The 13,820-nt window shown below is 40.3% G+C and overlaps 1 protein-coding gene across 1 annotated transcript in view; it reads left to right on the forward strand.

Moving 5' to 3' along the window:
* The window catches only part of LOC135492940 (uncharacterized), a 93,515-nt gene that overhangs the window by 27,413 nt on the left and 52,282 nt on the right, over positions 1 to 13,820 (forward strand). The window contains exons 9-15 of the mRNA XM_064779686.1: positions 473 to 697; positions 4,865 to 5,074; positions 6,513 to 6,790; positions 8,474 to 8,630; positions 8,984 to 9,199; positions 9,660 to 9,816; positions 13,492 to 13,793. Of these exons, the coding sequence (XP_064635756.1) occupies positions 473 to 697; positions 4,865 to 5,074; positions 6,513 to 6,790; positions 8,474 to 8,630; positions 8,984 to 9,199; positions 9,660 to 9,816; positions 13,492 to 13,793 (1,545 nt within the window). The remainder of the gene's footprint in view (positions 1 to 472; positions 698 to 4,864; positions 5,075 to 6,512; positions 6,791 to 8,473; positions 8,631 to 8,983; positions 9,200 to 9,659; positions 9,817 to 13,491; positions 13,794 to 13,820) is intronic.

Genomic DNA, 13,820 nt, shown 5'->3' on the forward strand with positions numbered 1-13,820 from the left:
TGTTATTAGTGTTAAAGTTTTACTAGATGTGGGGGACAACCAAAAATGTACAACAGCACTCCTGTTACCTCATTTTGCGGATCTAAGCGACGGCCAGGAGTGATCTCGACGCACAACGCCGATAGATCAGCATGTCATGGTAGGTAACGAGCATAGCCGGTAGTGCAATGTTGGAGGGGTAATGGAATAAGAAATGTGGGCCCTATGTGCCCCCTCACAATAATCTAGTATTTTGTCCGTCTGTTTCTTTTAATTTTTCATTTCCTCTTTAGGCAAACCGATACCATTACCCAGCGTGATTTATATAAAGACCCATATCAAGATTGTCTACTGGTCTCTCTACCTCTAGCCTGTAGCTTTGAACGATGATTTGAAATCTAAAGATGAAATTTCTTTTCTCATTTATTTCCCGACATACCTGACATGAGTACCGGAACTTTATTTTCCACGCTTTGCTCTTTTTTTACTTCAGACAATTGAAGCCTGCCAAGCAGCTCATTCCTCATCAGCCTGGGGTTCTGATTGTTACTGTTGCCCAATTAAAGGTTGCTTCCACCAGGATTTCCTGATTGTACCTTCTATTTCAAACGATAACGGTCTCTACTCTGACAAGTGGAGGGGCAATCATGATCACGATTACTACCTCTACATAAGAGTTGTAAACTGGGCGAATCTCTGGCAGGAACTGGACTTTCAGGTGAGATAAGTGTGACCTTTAAGCTTAACTACCTTAACTACATAATTACTGTTGGTCTACTCCAAGTGAGGTTTATCTATACGTAGCCTACATTCAGGATGTATACTTTACTACCTACCTAGCGGAGATTATTATGACTCCAGCTCTCTCTCACGCTGGAGTCAGTATTGTTGTCGCTCATCATCCGAGTTAAAAGTGTTTCGTGCACTCATGTGGCCCAAGAAATATACTAGCTTTCAAAGTTTTCTTTTGCCTTGAAAACATTCCTGGGTAATTTCTATGAAATTTTAGTGAGATAATCATGTGCCTCCCGGGGCGTGCCCTCCCGCTTCATTGTAGGTTTGTTACTTTTGTGAGGGCGGGATGATGTACGGCGAAGATAACAGCCAAATTGACATCCCGTCGAATGTTAAAGATTACATCATTATTTAATCTGATACTCGCATTTAAAATATTAATCGGTAGAATATTCCTAGACAAATTCGGCTGTGTTTTGATTGGGGAAGTAGATCCTCATGGCTTATGATGAAAGACGCCCGGACGCTCGATCACGTCCGCCGCCCACCGACGCTCGGTCTGCAGATTTATACCTTCTGGAAATGTAATATTCAATCCACGATTGCAGGTCACGTGATGTAAATAAACACACGCGGTCAAAACTCACTTCGCACTTCAATACCAATACGGATATGGATTGTACGGATTTGAACTGTACATATTAATAAAATGAAAACCACCAATTTGATTTGCATTTTGTTGACATTCGAACTGCAAACGTGCGTTTGTTTACAAATCTCAACGATCAGGTGACCTGCAATCGTGGATTGAAAATAACATGCAGCAAGAGGGGCGGGAAGAGATAATGATAAAATATTTTTTCACAAACATCAGAAGTTGAAGAAACGTGTGAAAATAACACCCAAACTTCATGCTTTACTAATTATCAAAAAAATTGTATATTTTAAGCAAACTTACGATTAGAAAGTGAAAGTATTTCATTACATGTCTATCTGGGGTTTGATCTGTCACCATTCCATTTCGGTAAAGGTAGTATGTGGACGCCGGGCGGGGCGTGGGCGTCCAGGCGTCTTTCATCATAAGCCGATCCTCATGCATGTGTTCGCTCTCATGCTTTATGAAAAGATCAGTGTACATATTGAGAGACCTGTGAATGCTTTCGTTAGTGCAGATTATGAAGGTGATACCTCATTAACTAGGTGATCGATCGACAATTAGTGTTAAATTGCAGCATGCGCTAATACCCAAGTTACACAGTGTAAATCATGGAGGCCGTAAGTTAATGAAAACACTTCATATGTTGAACATTTGTAAGACGTCTACAAATCGATGAATTTTCGATGTTAAAGCAGTGTATTCGGTTTATTCAGGGACACCCTAATCTGCCACAAGCCACAAGCCACGAGCTCTCAGAATAGAGGTTCATTCGTGAGTCACAGATGAGTTCACTGATATGCACAGTCAAATAAAGGGAGGAACAAATAATCAAAAGATGTGGAAAGAACAAGACATTTTCATATAACTTGAGCGATATCGCAATCCCAGCGTACACTAGATTTATCGCGAAGGTGACAGATTATTGCTACAAAGGGGATAAATCGTGTACGTTGACCACGGTGGGGGGAGCTGAACGCGAAAGTGGAGTCCATGGATTATATTTCCTGCCAGCCATTGTTTTGACAATTTTATCAATCATTTCATTCACCACATCGGACTGTTGGACCATGTGACATCATGCGATGATATGATGTTTACAAGCAATGCATCAAAATGAACATATTTACACCTGGCAAATTATAAAGAATGGGCAGTCTCTGGCTGAATTTTTGAAATATCAAACGCGAAACCGTGTGAAAAAATGACAACATCATTTTTGTTCCCGGTCACTCAACGGAGATTGCAAAATTAATTAATTCATCCAAATTGTTTTGACTAGGCCTACACAATCTTAAAATTTATTAGTTAAAACAATTCATCAGGCCTCCCAGCCTAATATTGATTTTACCCCACTAAAAATTCTTCCGGTTTTCTTCTTCTTATCACCTCGATCTGAAGCCCAAACAGTTTTGAATTTTTTAATGAAATTTTACACAAATATCAGTTGTGGGGGGGGGGGGGGGGTATCAACGAATATGACATTATTATGGGCCCCAGACCACACAGTCTGGGGACCATATTGATATTGCTGGAATTCTGCATTCTATCTGTTACCAAACTTTAGTGTGAGTGTTCTCTGAAACAGCTGAACAAACCAAAAATCTTTCACCCCAAACCCACCAAGCATACCCCCATCCAAGGGACGTCACTAAAGACTTTTCAAAATTTCGGCTCATTTTGATGTTATTGACGCTTTTATGCTGAGATTCGTCTGATCGTCTTCTCCCAACATGCCGAAGTCGCGATTCAATCTGACATGCGCTGTGACATGCGCAGAGGCGAGACGCTGATACATTAGCATAAGCTCCGCCCCGTCATAATGACGTCATTATTCTCAGGAGTTGGTCGAGCGATGGGACGATGGAGGTATTATAAAGAAACCCAATTCGATTCATGGACTATCGCAAAACGATTTTTCAAAACTCAGAATATTTCGATGCTTTAGATGCGTTTTTATGACTCCAGCTCCTCCCTCTCTGGGAGCTGGAGTTAGTATTGTTTTCGCTCAGGTTTCTCGTCCAATCACGTGACCTCTCCAACACTCGATAATGCACTCTTTTCGTCCACGTTTTAGGCCAATCTTCGGCATGAACATGAAATCTAATAAGCGCAGTACTTAAATCAGATGTTTCTCTCGCCTTGAAAACATTCCTGGGTAAAATCCATTGAGATTAGCCGAGTTAATCTACTTTTTCCGTGATTAAAATCTCTGCCGCTGAATTCTATAAATAGAAACTATTAACATCGCGGCAGTGTGGTTCCCATTGTGCGCCCTCCCACTTCACACCATGTCTGCAAGTTTTACGGAGAGGGAGGGCGTGCGGTAAGAAGAATGGCCAAAATGACGTCACGTTTTCCTGGCAATGCCTCTTGCCGGACCAGTCAAGCATTGGGAAAGCATCTTTAATTCTCAATGCTATTTCAATTTCATCTCAAACATGTCTTTTTACAGACCCACCCCTTACACAGACAATGGGTAACATCAAGTCTTCTGTTTTCAAAGTGTTGGAGAAAGTGTTTTAGGCCTACCTCAGTAGCTGAACTGATAAAACACTGTCCAAGATCAGCAAAGCAGCAACTGAGAATGGTGTCAACAATGTTTTTAACAGAAACAAGCCTCAAACACTTTCCCCAACACTTTCAAACCCAAGACTTTACCTCACCCAGTGAGTGATGCACTCTGAACTATACTTACCAAGAACTGTCTCCACCCTCATTCTCTGGCTAGGATAATGTAATCCATACAACAGTTTACTATCGCTAGGATAACCCAATGCTCCCTCCATCCAATACTCGGGGGCCCATTTAATTTGCTGTTAAGCAGATTTCTCAATCTAGTTCATTTTATCATTGATTACGCAATTTTCATGAAATGTATTGCTAAAATTCGTCCATGTGGTTTGATTTTCTTTTTCAATTACATAACAAAATTGCATTCTAAAACACTGCGGGACAGCATCCGAGTTCGCCCCGCCAACTCCGGGCACCCCCAGTTTGGTACTTATTGTTGCGCCGGCTGTGTAATTAGTAAAAAAAAGTTGTGAAACAAACCACTAATCATGGGTTGTTCGAGGTAAAAAAGTACCATTGAAACGGTCTAGAATAACTGTCAATAGTTAAAACTGTTTCTAATTTTACATAAGGTGCAATAAGAACTCCCAGCATAGTATTAAATATATTATGAAATTGTCCATTTCATTATAGGAATCATTTTCAGGAGTACACTCTGAAAAATTGAGCTGGCTACACGATGCGTCTAGATTGGAATTCATGTGACACAATTTCGGGGTCTTCTTGGGTTTTGTCTGTTCCTTTCTTAGCTTGTCTCATGCAAACAAGTCAGATCACTATCGCGTTAAAGAGGCGGCGTTTCCAGTGCTCAATGTTTCGCCGGGGTGTTCACTAATATTGATTTTAGGTTTTATTTGTAGATATTAAATCGTCGGATATCAATACAGATTAATCTTGACCTCAAGTTTGATTGTTTCGCAGATCACGGTTGATAACAGTCCACCACACACCGGTGCCATCCACGACGGTGCCCAGGGAAGCCCGGAGGTTGATTATCAGACATCGACAACCATCCAGGGACATTGGGATGGCTTCTTCGACAGGGAATCGGGAATACGATTTTACCAGTATGCCTTCGGTGACCATTGTCGAGATGCCGGCATCTTCTCGATTAATTATGACGACAGTGATGTAAGTTGCTTTGTTATTATTATGCTTAGGTTTTCATATCTTAATAAGCGTCTGCATTTATGTTGCTTGGCGCTTTCTTGACACACATTGATAAGTTTGAATGTGACAACGAGCTTGCAAAATAAGTGCAATCTGAAATATTAACTTGATAGTCGATGTTAACGCGTATCGGGTATCCAAGAACACTTATTCCACTGCACAGTGATCATTTTCATCTTTTGATGTAGTTTTTTTTGTTGATTTCGAATATCTTACTTGTATACCTTTGATTCACAATGACAGCCCAAAAACAAGAACACGTACAAGATAATCCTGAGCTTACAGATAACATAACGAGGCATTTTCAATTAAAGCAAGGTTTTTTTCTGTCGTCTGCACACGGAAACAAAAGGAATGGGAGTTTATTCCCTTCAAACAGCGGAGAGCTTCAGGAATGGGACTGAACCATATTTTTCGGACCGTGCATCCAATTCACGCAGTGGCGATATCTCGCTAAGGAGTGATTGGTTTCGATAAAGATGTTATGGTAGGTACTCCTAGCATGGATACATCACATACAATCATGTATCATGCGGATTTTTGATTTGAAATACTTTACCCAGACGTCCAATGGCGTAAATTGGCCATTAGAGTGTAACTGTTGCTCGTTTCATAATCGCCAAAGCTGTGAACCTGAATTTCGGTTCAATCTGATTCTTGACTTGGTCACCAGGGAGCCAAAACGTGCGATAACATGTTTGTTAGTGACTTGTTTTCTATGATAATATAATGGTAGATATTCCAAGCAAGGCACATCACATGTCATACCAATTTTGATTTGACCCTCTTTTCAAGGTCGCATAGGTCAAATGCCGTAGGCTGATCGTTAGGCAACAAGGGCACGTTTCGTAACTCCAGTGACCATTAATCTCACATTTGGTAAACAGGTACGGTATCCTATAGTCAGTTGATGCCATGGACCGAAGTTCGATTTGATCTGATTCACTATTTGGCCAGTCCAGAATGTCAAAATCTTAAAATACGATTATTGCTTCATAATTACTTGCCTGATTGCCACCAATCTGATATCATGGGTACATCTAAACACTATACGGTATTATATTTATAAGTCACATGGGTTTTTGACTTGACCTACATTTCAAGGTTACAGACTCGGATAAATAGCATAAAATTTCCATTACCAAATATCTATACGGTGAGCACAACTATGCATGACTATGCTTCAATTTATACTTCAATTTCTTTTGTTTCCGTGAGCAGACGACAGAAAGTGTCTCCTATGACTGAAAATGTCTCGTTTTCGTGGTAATGGGGGGGGGGGTATGGGATAAATGGTCCCGTACCCCCCCTTGATTATGTAAATTCGTTCCTTTACTTCCAGTTTCACTTCTGATCATTATTGTAATAATTTTGCCTTTTGATGAACTTTTAAATCAAGGTTACGCAAACACCTGGCCAGACGTCCAACACATGGACAGCCCCGGGAGACGGTACCTACTACCTTACAGTAGTTGCCTTCAATGAAGCCTTGGAAAGGTCTCAGCCAGTTTGTAGCGATGGCGTCATGATTGACAATTCGGCCCCATTCATCAAGGAAATAGCTATCGATAATCTCAAAATGAAGGAAGGTCTTATAAAAAATTCTGCAGGGGAAGTTTGGGTGGTCAGGACAGATGGACATATATTCCCGATTGATAGTCCGAGCTCCGCCTGCAGGTAGGTAAAAGGAATAACATTGCTATAAATTATTAACGACTTCCAAAATGCTTCGGTATTTCTAGTAAGGTCCAGGTTTGTTAGCACAACTTCGTGGGTATATCATAACTTTAACATTCAATTACTGCCAGGCATCATTAAAATATTTCAAATAATTCAAATTTAAAACAAAAATCAAAGTTGCTAGGTGCCTTGAATACATGCATCTAGGTAAGTAGAAAAAGTAGAATAACGTGTCTTTGAATTAGAATACCGTGTACAAGCAGTGTACACGAGTACACTGTATTGAAAGAAAGCAGACCCAAATGGTGACGTTGGAGAAAGTGCCTAAAGGTTTGGAAAACAGGGAGCAACTTATATTAAATAGCGTTCTGATTGAGCAAATGTACAAATGGTCACATTCCACTCCGCCAAGTTGACAATAAAATTCTGGTTTTGGGGGATTTTAGGAGAAACTTAAGGAGAAATAGAAAAGGCCGGGTCTTTTTGGCAAGCCGCTTGCCGAACAGGCATCTTTTTTTGTCCTGTTTGGAGAGCCGCTTGCCAAACAGCACTAAAAAGCCACCCTTTTCGGCCAGCCGGGCTTGCCAAACAGGTAAAAAATCTACCCTGTTTGGCAAGCTGGAGACTTTACTTTAATATTAATGAGTTCGGCTCTCCATTCAGGACAAGAAAAAGTCGCTGTTTGGTAAGCCGGGCTTATGGGCTTGCCAAGTAGTCACTTCCAATAGAAAAATGTGAAGTGTCTTTGTACACGGCCAGAATGCAACTGTTTTCCTACAAAATGTATATGGCTGTACATACATTTGCAAAATGTACATGTCTATAGTTGATTTTGAGAGGAGGAGCCACCAGACGGTGTAGAAGAAAATATAATGGAGATGTTTAGAAAATGGGAAAACACACTTTGGTCTCCAACACCAGGGAACATTTAAACTTGAATCGTCTTTATATTGCGGGAACATACAATAAAGAACCCGGTGAACATGATAACCTTAAATGCATTGCCTCGATATTTGATTCTAAACACACATATATGTGGTGTTTGCAACAAAGTGAGGCTTGTGTCCATCCTTATTATATGCTTTTAAACTTGTTTATTTCTTCGAATGTAAGTAATTCAGCTTATAAATCACATAGGCCTACATTCATTACCAGTCAAAACTTTGTGATGCCTGACAGTCATCGAATCCTAAAATCACCATGACACACCCGTTGCTTCAGGAATTAAAGTTTGGTGTGTTTTGGCCATACTGTATAGGCCTATATAAGATTGCATGGTGGATGACTCAAAAGTTAGATGCATGCTTTTTACATCATCGAAATGTGAGGAGAGTACCACCTTATCTATTGGAAAGATAACGGCAAAAGAGTTGGGCATGTCACAGCCATGATTAAGTCTTTTGGCTGGTTTTGCTGGAAGCATTTCTTGTTGACTCTTTGTTGATGAGTCTAAACAAAAGCACAGTGTCAGTACTCAGTCGTCAGTCCATGTCCGAAACGATTTACCAAAAAGTGTGGTCTGTTTCTGTACCACTATACATGTATAGCTATGAAGCTTATAGTCATGCATGGGCGATTTCTCAAAAATCAGAAGGGCCAGGGAGGTGAAAACCACGAACCAGGTCATTTGTTTGGCTAGAAAAAAAATATTTATAACGATCGCCAATCCAATCTTTTCAGTGGGAAAGCAACAACTGCGGCTAACTTTGACCTGTATCCTTTATGGAGGTTCGACAACGGCACCATTCGAGAAACTGGCAACACCTCATGGTGTGAATCAGATTCCGCTGTTGGTCTTGGATCAGGTTACAACTCGTATCTTATTGAGGACAATTACGTAAGTAAAAAACGTCCTCCACCACACACTGATTCATTGTTGCTGATCTTACATTTCAATTTTTCCTCGAACTCGAGCTTTTTACTGAGAAGTTCTAAAAATGTCCTTATCGAATTAACTCGTTTCTCTGTTGCGACGTGGCTCTGTTGTGTTTCCTGACGCCGTCTGTCATTGTGTCTTGTGCCATAAACTGTATACTTAGTAGACGTGGCTGGTCGGGAATAACTAGGCTAAGGAATTAACAGAAAATAATGCAGGTGTGCATGTTATTAGTTTTATCCGTGCATAAAATGGTTGGTATTGTCTATTTTTTTGAATGATTCTGTTTAAACCCATTATATACTTTGCTTTAGATGTCAATCAACTGGACAGGTGGGGATGGCGAGAGTGGCATCAGAGAGTACTATTTTGGAATCGGTAGCACTGGCTGCAGCGCTCCGGATATTCTCGGCTGGCAGCAGTCAAAGAAGGGAGGCCGGTTCTTCCAGTATCACACCGGACTATCTGCGGGGACCACGGTCTATGCTTGTGTCAAGGTGATAAACCAAGCAGGAGTTGACACTGTACAGGTAAATAAATCATTTGCTTCCTTTTGATTTCATCACTGGAAATCCATTAAACGTTCTCCGTTCGAAATACGTTTATGTTTTTCCTCCGGTGTTCACTGAATATTGTTTGAGGTCTATCATTTGACTTAGTGCCGCACATCGAGATGGAAATTTGAAATGAAGTTCACTCCTTAACTCTTGGGCATTATAGGATGATGCATGTAGAGCTCTGTGGGTATTACGTTGATATGAGGATGATGATATACTATGGCGTATCAGGTTGTAAATAGTCAATTCATTGCTTGATGCACCTCTTCCAGTGTATTTTGCTTGAGACTGCCGATATGGGTGATATAAGGTTGGTGTATCTCTTCTTGTCCATCTGGAGAAGAAACAGCCTATAGTTTGCGGTCAACTTGTTGGTTTAATTAACTCATGCGAGACTTTTGAACGATGTAAAAGGGTTTATTATTTTTTCTAGTCTTGGGGACCCATGATTGTTGAGGTGACTGCACCAAGTATATCTGGGTCTGCACCAACTACGACCTTAGAGAATGGATACCTCGTCACGACATGGACAAGTTCAGTGTTCACTGACTCTCAGGACAATGAAGCACTTATTATTGAAGTGGCATACGGTAGGTAGAACTGAAACCATCCACTCCAAAATTGAGTTGCCATTGATTGTCGGTCATCTTTAGATACATGTAAATTGTAAAGACTGAGACTGATGGTTTTTTAAACATGTAGCTCTATCTAACTTGGATATTTCTTTTGCTAGATGACAAAAAATGCACATTTTTATCACAATTTTTAATTGCCAAATACCATACACTAAACAGTGTTCTATGAATTTAACTTGTAAAATTTATTGAATGTATACGAATAGGATTATGTGACATCATTCATAGGAGCTCCGATTCTATACGTCATCACTGATATGCATGGGACTTCATAGCAACTGCCAGGTCTACGCCTGCGACGTGCAAAAACAGGGAATGGTAAACAGTTCGGTTTTCGCCGTTGACGGCCCCTCAGTGGATTTGTAAAAACGTCGGCGTTTTCTTGTTGCAAAACTTTCGGCAACGTCTGGTAGACAAATGGGTATACTGTTCACACTGGTCATTGTCAGTTATTGTCAACTACAAGCAACAGCTAAGTTAAATGAATCTTTATCAAAGCAACTTAATTTTTTACATTTACTTGTCAGGGTAAATTCGTTTCATTTTGGTATCTTTATTCGTTGGTTGTATTTCTCTTACTGTAACGGTCTTGATTTTGCATTTGATAATAGAGAAACTATATTCAAAGTTCATTTGATGATTGAATTAAAACTGATATGGGTTGATTGAAGAATACTAATACATCGACTTATGCGGATAATTCTGCTTTTGTATCTCGGTCAGAATTAGACAGATAGAAGTGAGATAATGCTGTTCAAGGACTTGAGTTCAAATTGCAAACTTGTACAGCCAGTGAACTATATGTAGTGAAGTGTACTTAGTAAGCACCCTGCCCAGAGAGCAAAGCTATAGTGTCATCCAGGGAGAATAAGAATACATGATTAAGTAACTTACACAAACTTTCACGGTTGTGTTAAATATTTGCCAGGCAATACATAGGTACATGTTCTTCATATTTCAATTCGATATGAGCTTTCTGGTTTGGGAAGAGCAGGCTAGGTCATAACGATCAAAGTTCATCGCAAGATCTCCATGAACTAACACATTTTTCGTCAACATTTGTCATCTTTTCATAGAGTGCTTCGAACAATATGAAAAAAATGCGTTATTTGCAAGGCTTTAGCCCCCCAAATCTCTGCAAAACAACACTGCCTTCACTGCCCTCAGTGAACCTGTTTACGAGGTGAAATCGAATTGACGTCGCACAATTTCGCCGTCTTCGCGGAGTGGGAAAGAAATGTGCATGCTGTGAATCCATTGACCCTTTGAGGGCTGCCCTAAAAGGTTCAACGGCCGCCCTAAAAGGTTCAACGAAAATCTTGATTTTCGTAAACCTAAGAGTAAGAAGAAAATTTTAAAATCGTAAAAAACTGTCAGAAGTACAGGGTGCTTATGGCACGCCAAAGCGGAATTATTTCAACCCTGTACAAAATATTAGCAACATTTTAAAAACGATCCAACATTTTCAGAAAACAAGCCAACATTAGCGGAATTATTTCAACCCTGTACAAAATATAAGCATTATTTTAAAAAAAAGATCCAACATTTTGAGAAAACAAGCCAACATTTTTTTTTTTAAATGTTGACAAAATTTTACGGCAACATTTATTTTCGTTCAGGATTTTTTTCTTGCAACATTTTTTTTCGTCAACAATTTTTTCGTCCAACAACGAGCGCCACCTGTGAACAACTAATTGAACTATATCCCCTCGAGACGAGGTTTAGCTACGGGATACTTCTGGCATGTTTCTTAACACGAATATCTTACGCACGTGGTTGTCACTCGTCATGAATGTGTCAGTGTCAGATTTTTACCGTCATTAAATTACATAAGTTTAACCCCTACAATCATGACAAACAATTTAAATTTGCTAGCGAATACTAGCGATTTCGGAGATTTGCTGAGAGAACTGCGGAGATCTTCCCAGCTTAACCTCGTCCCTGCGCGCGAGTTCTATTAGCAGTTCATAGGTGGTGCTCGTTGTTGAACGGAAAAAATGTTGAACGAAAAAAATGTTGCCAAGAAAAAATCTTGAACGAAAATAAATGTTGCAGTAAAATTCTGTCAAGATTTTTTTTTAGAAATTGCGTGGAAAATATTTTTAAGAGAAGAAAAAAATGTAAACGAATTTTTCGAAGTATCACGAAAAAAAATTGTTGGCTTGTTTTTTCAAAATGTTGACATGAGTCTAAAAAAGTGTATCTTTTTTAAAAGATTGTCGGGTATATTTTTGAAAGTTTAAATAGTATTTCTTCTCTGTTGCCAAGAAATTTGTAGTTGCTAATATTTTTTCAGGGTTGAAATAATTCCGCTTTGGCGTGCCATAGGTGCTAATGAAACGGCAAAATAATAAACTTAGTAAAGTAAAAAGCCGCCCATTCCTTTTTAGCTCACCTCTTAGCAGAGGTGAGCTTATCCCATACCGTGGCGTCCGTCGTCCGTCGTCGTCGTCGTCGTCGTCGTCGTCGTCGTCGTCGTCGTCCGTCGTCGTCCGTCGTCCGTTAGCAGGGCACGTTTCGTAACTGTTAGAGCTATTGAGTTGAAACTTAGTACACATGTACCCTTATGTAATGACACCTTGGAGACCAAGTTTCGGTCCAATTCGTTTCATGGTTTGGCCACCAGGGGGCCAAACGTTAAAAGTGAAAATATGCAATATCTCCCTTAATAGTAGTCGGGAAATTTTGAAAAAAATATGGTAGGTACTTCTAGCAAAGGTGCATCATATATCCTCCGGGTTTTTGATTTGACCTCCTTTTCAAGGTCACAGAGGTCAAATGGTGTAAATTGGCCGTTAGGATGTAACAATGGCACGTTTCTAAACTGCAATGACTATTGATACCAAATTTGGTACACATTTACCCCTGAGTCAGGTGATCTCAGGGACCGAAGTTTGGTCCAATATGATTCACCACTTGACCACCAGGGGGCAAAATCCAAAAACCTTAAAAATGTGATTATTCCTTAACTTCTTGCCCGATTGCCACCAATTTGATATCATGGGTACATCTAACCACCATACAGTATATGTCACACAGGTTTTTAATTTGACCTTCTTGTCAAGGTCACAGAGGTCAAATGGCGTAAATTCGCCGTCAGGCCGTAACTATGGCACGTTTCTTAACTGCAATGACTATTGATCACAAATTAAGTACACATGTACCCCTTGGTCAGGTGATCTCAGGTGATCTCAGGTACCGAAGTTTGGTGCAATCTGATTTGCCGTTTGGCCTCCCGGGAGGGGGCCAAATCCTAAATTCTTCAAAATGCCATTATTCCTAGTAATGACTTGCCCGATTGGCACCAATTTTATATCATAGGTACATCTAATTCTAACAACCATTCAATGTGTCACCCGGGTCTTCTTTGATTTGACCTACTTTTCAAGGTCACAGAGGTCGAATGTACTGTAAATTAGCCATTTTGGGGAAATTGTAATTGCTTGGACCTACATCAAACCTAACACTACATGACACAATACCATGCTCTTTATCCATCTTTCCTCCACATGAGGTGAGCACAATGGCCCTGGCCATTTCATTTTTTAACAAACATCCATGAACAAAAACAACTTGACTTCTCGTATGTTATTTATTCATTCAACGTTGTTTTTCTTCGACGCTTTGCAGGTGAAAATGAGGCCGGTAAAAATGCTAATCTATTAGACTGGGCCCCAGTACGATCTGGCGGGAGCTGTACTGTCGAGCCGTCAACTACTTCCACATGTACGGCCGTGGCCGTGACTGAACTCAAGTGGTCTCTTCATGGACTCCGATCATATGTTCCAAGTATAAGGGCAACTAATTTCGCTGGTTATTCCGCCGAGGTGAAGGGAGCTGCGTATGTGCATGATGCCGAGCCTCCGAATGAAGGCATCGTGATTGAGATTACTCCAGCTTCCGATGTCACCGAAAGGAATATTGTCTTCGGGGTGAGTTCCACTCTAGTTTGAAATCTA

The sequence above is a fragment of the Lineus longissimus genome, chromosome 8 (genome assembly GCF_910592395.1).
Source record: "Lineus longissimus chromosome 8, tnLinLong1.2, whole genome shotgun sequence".
NCBI classification, from domain to species: domain Eukaryota; kingdom Metazoa; phylum Nemertea; class Pilidiophora; order Heteronemertea; family Lineidae; genus Lineus; species Lineus longissimus.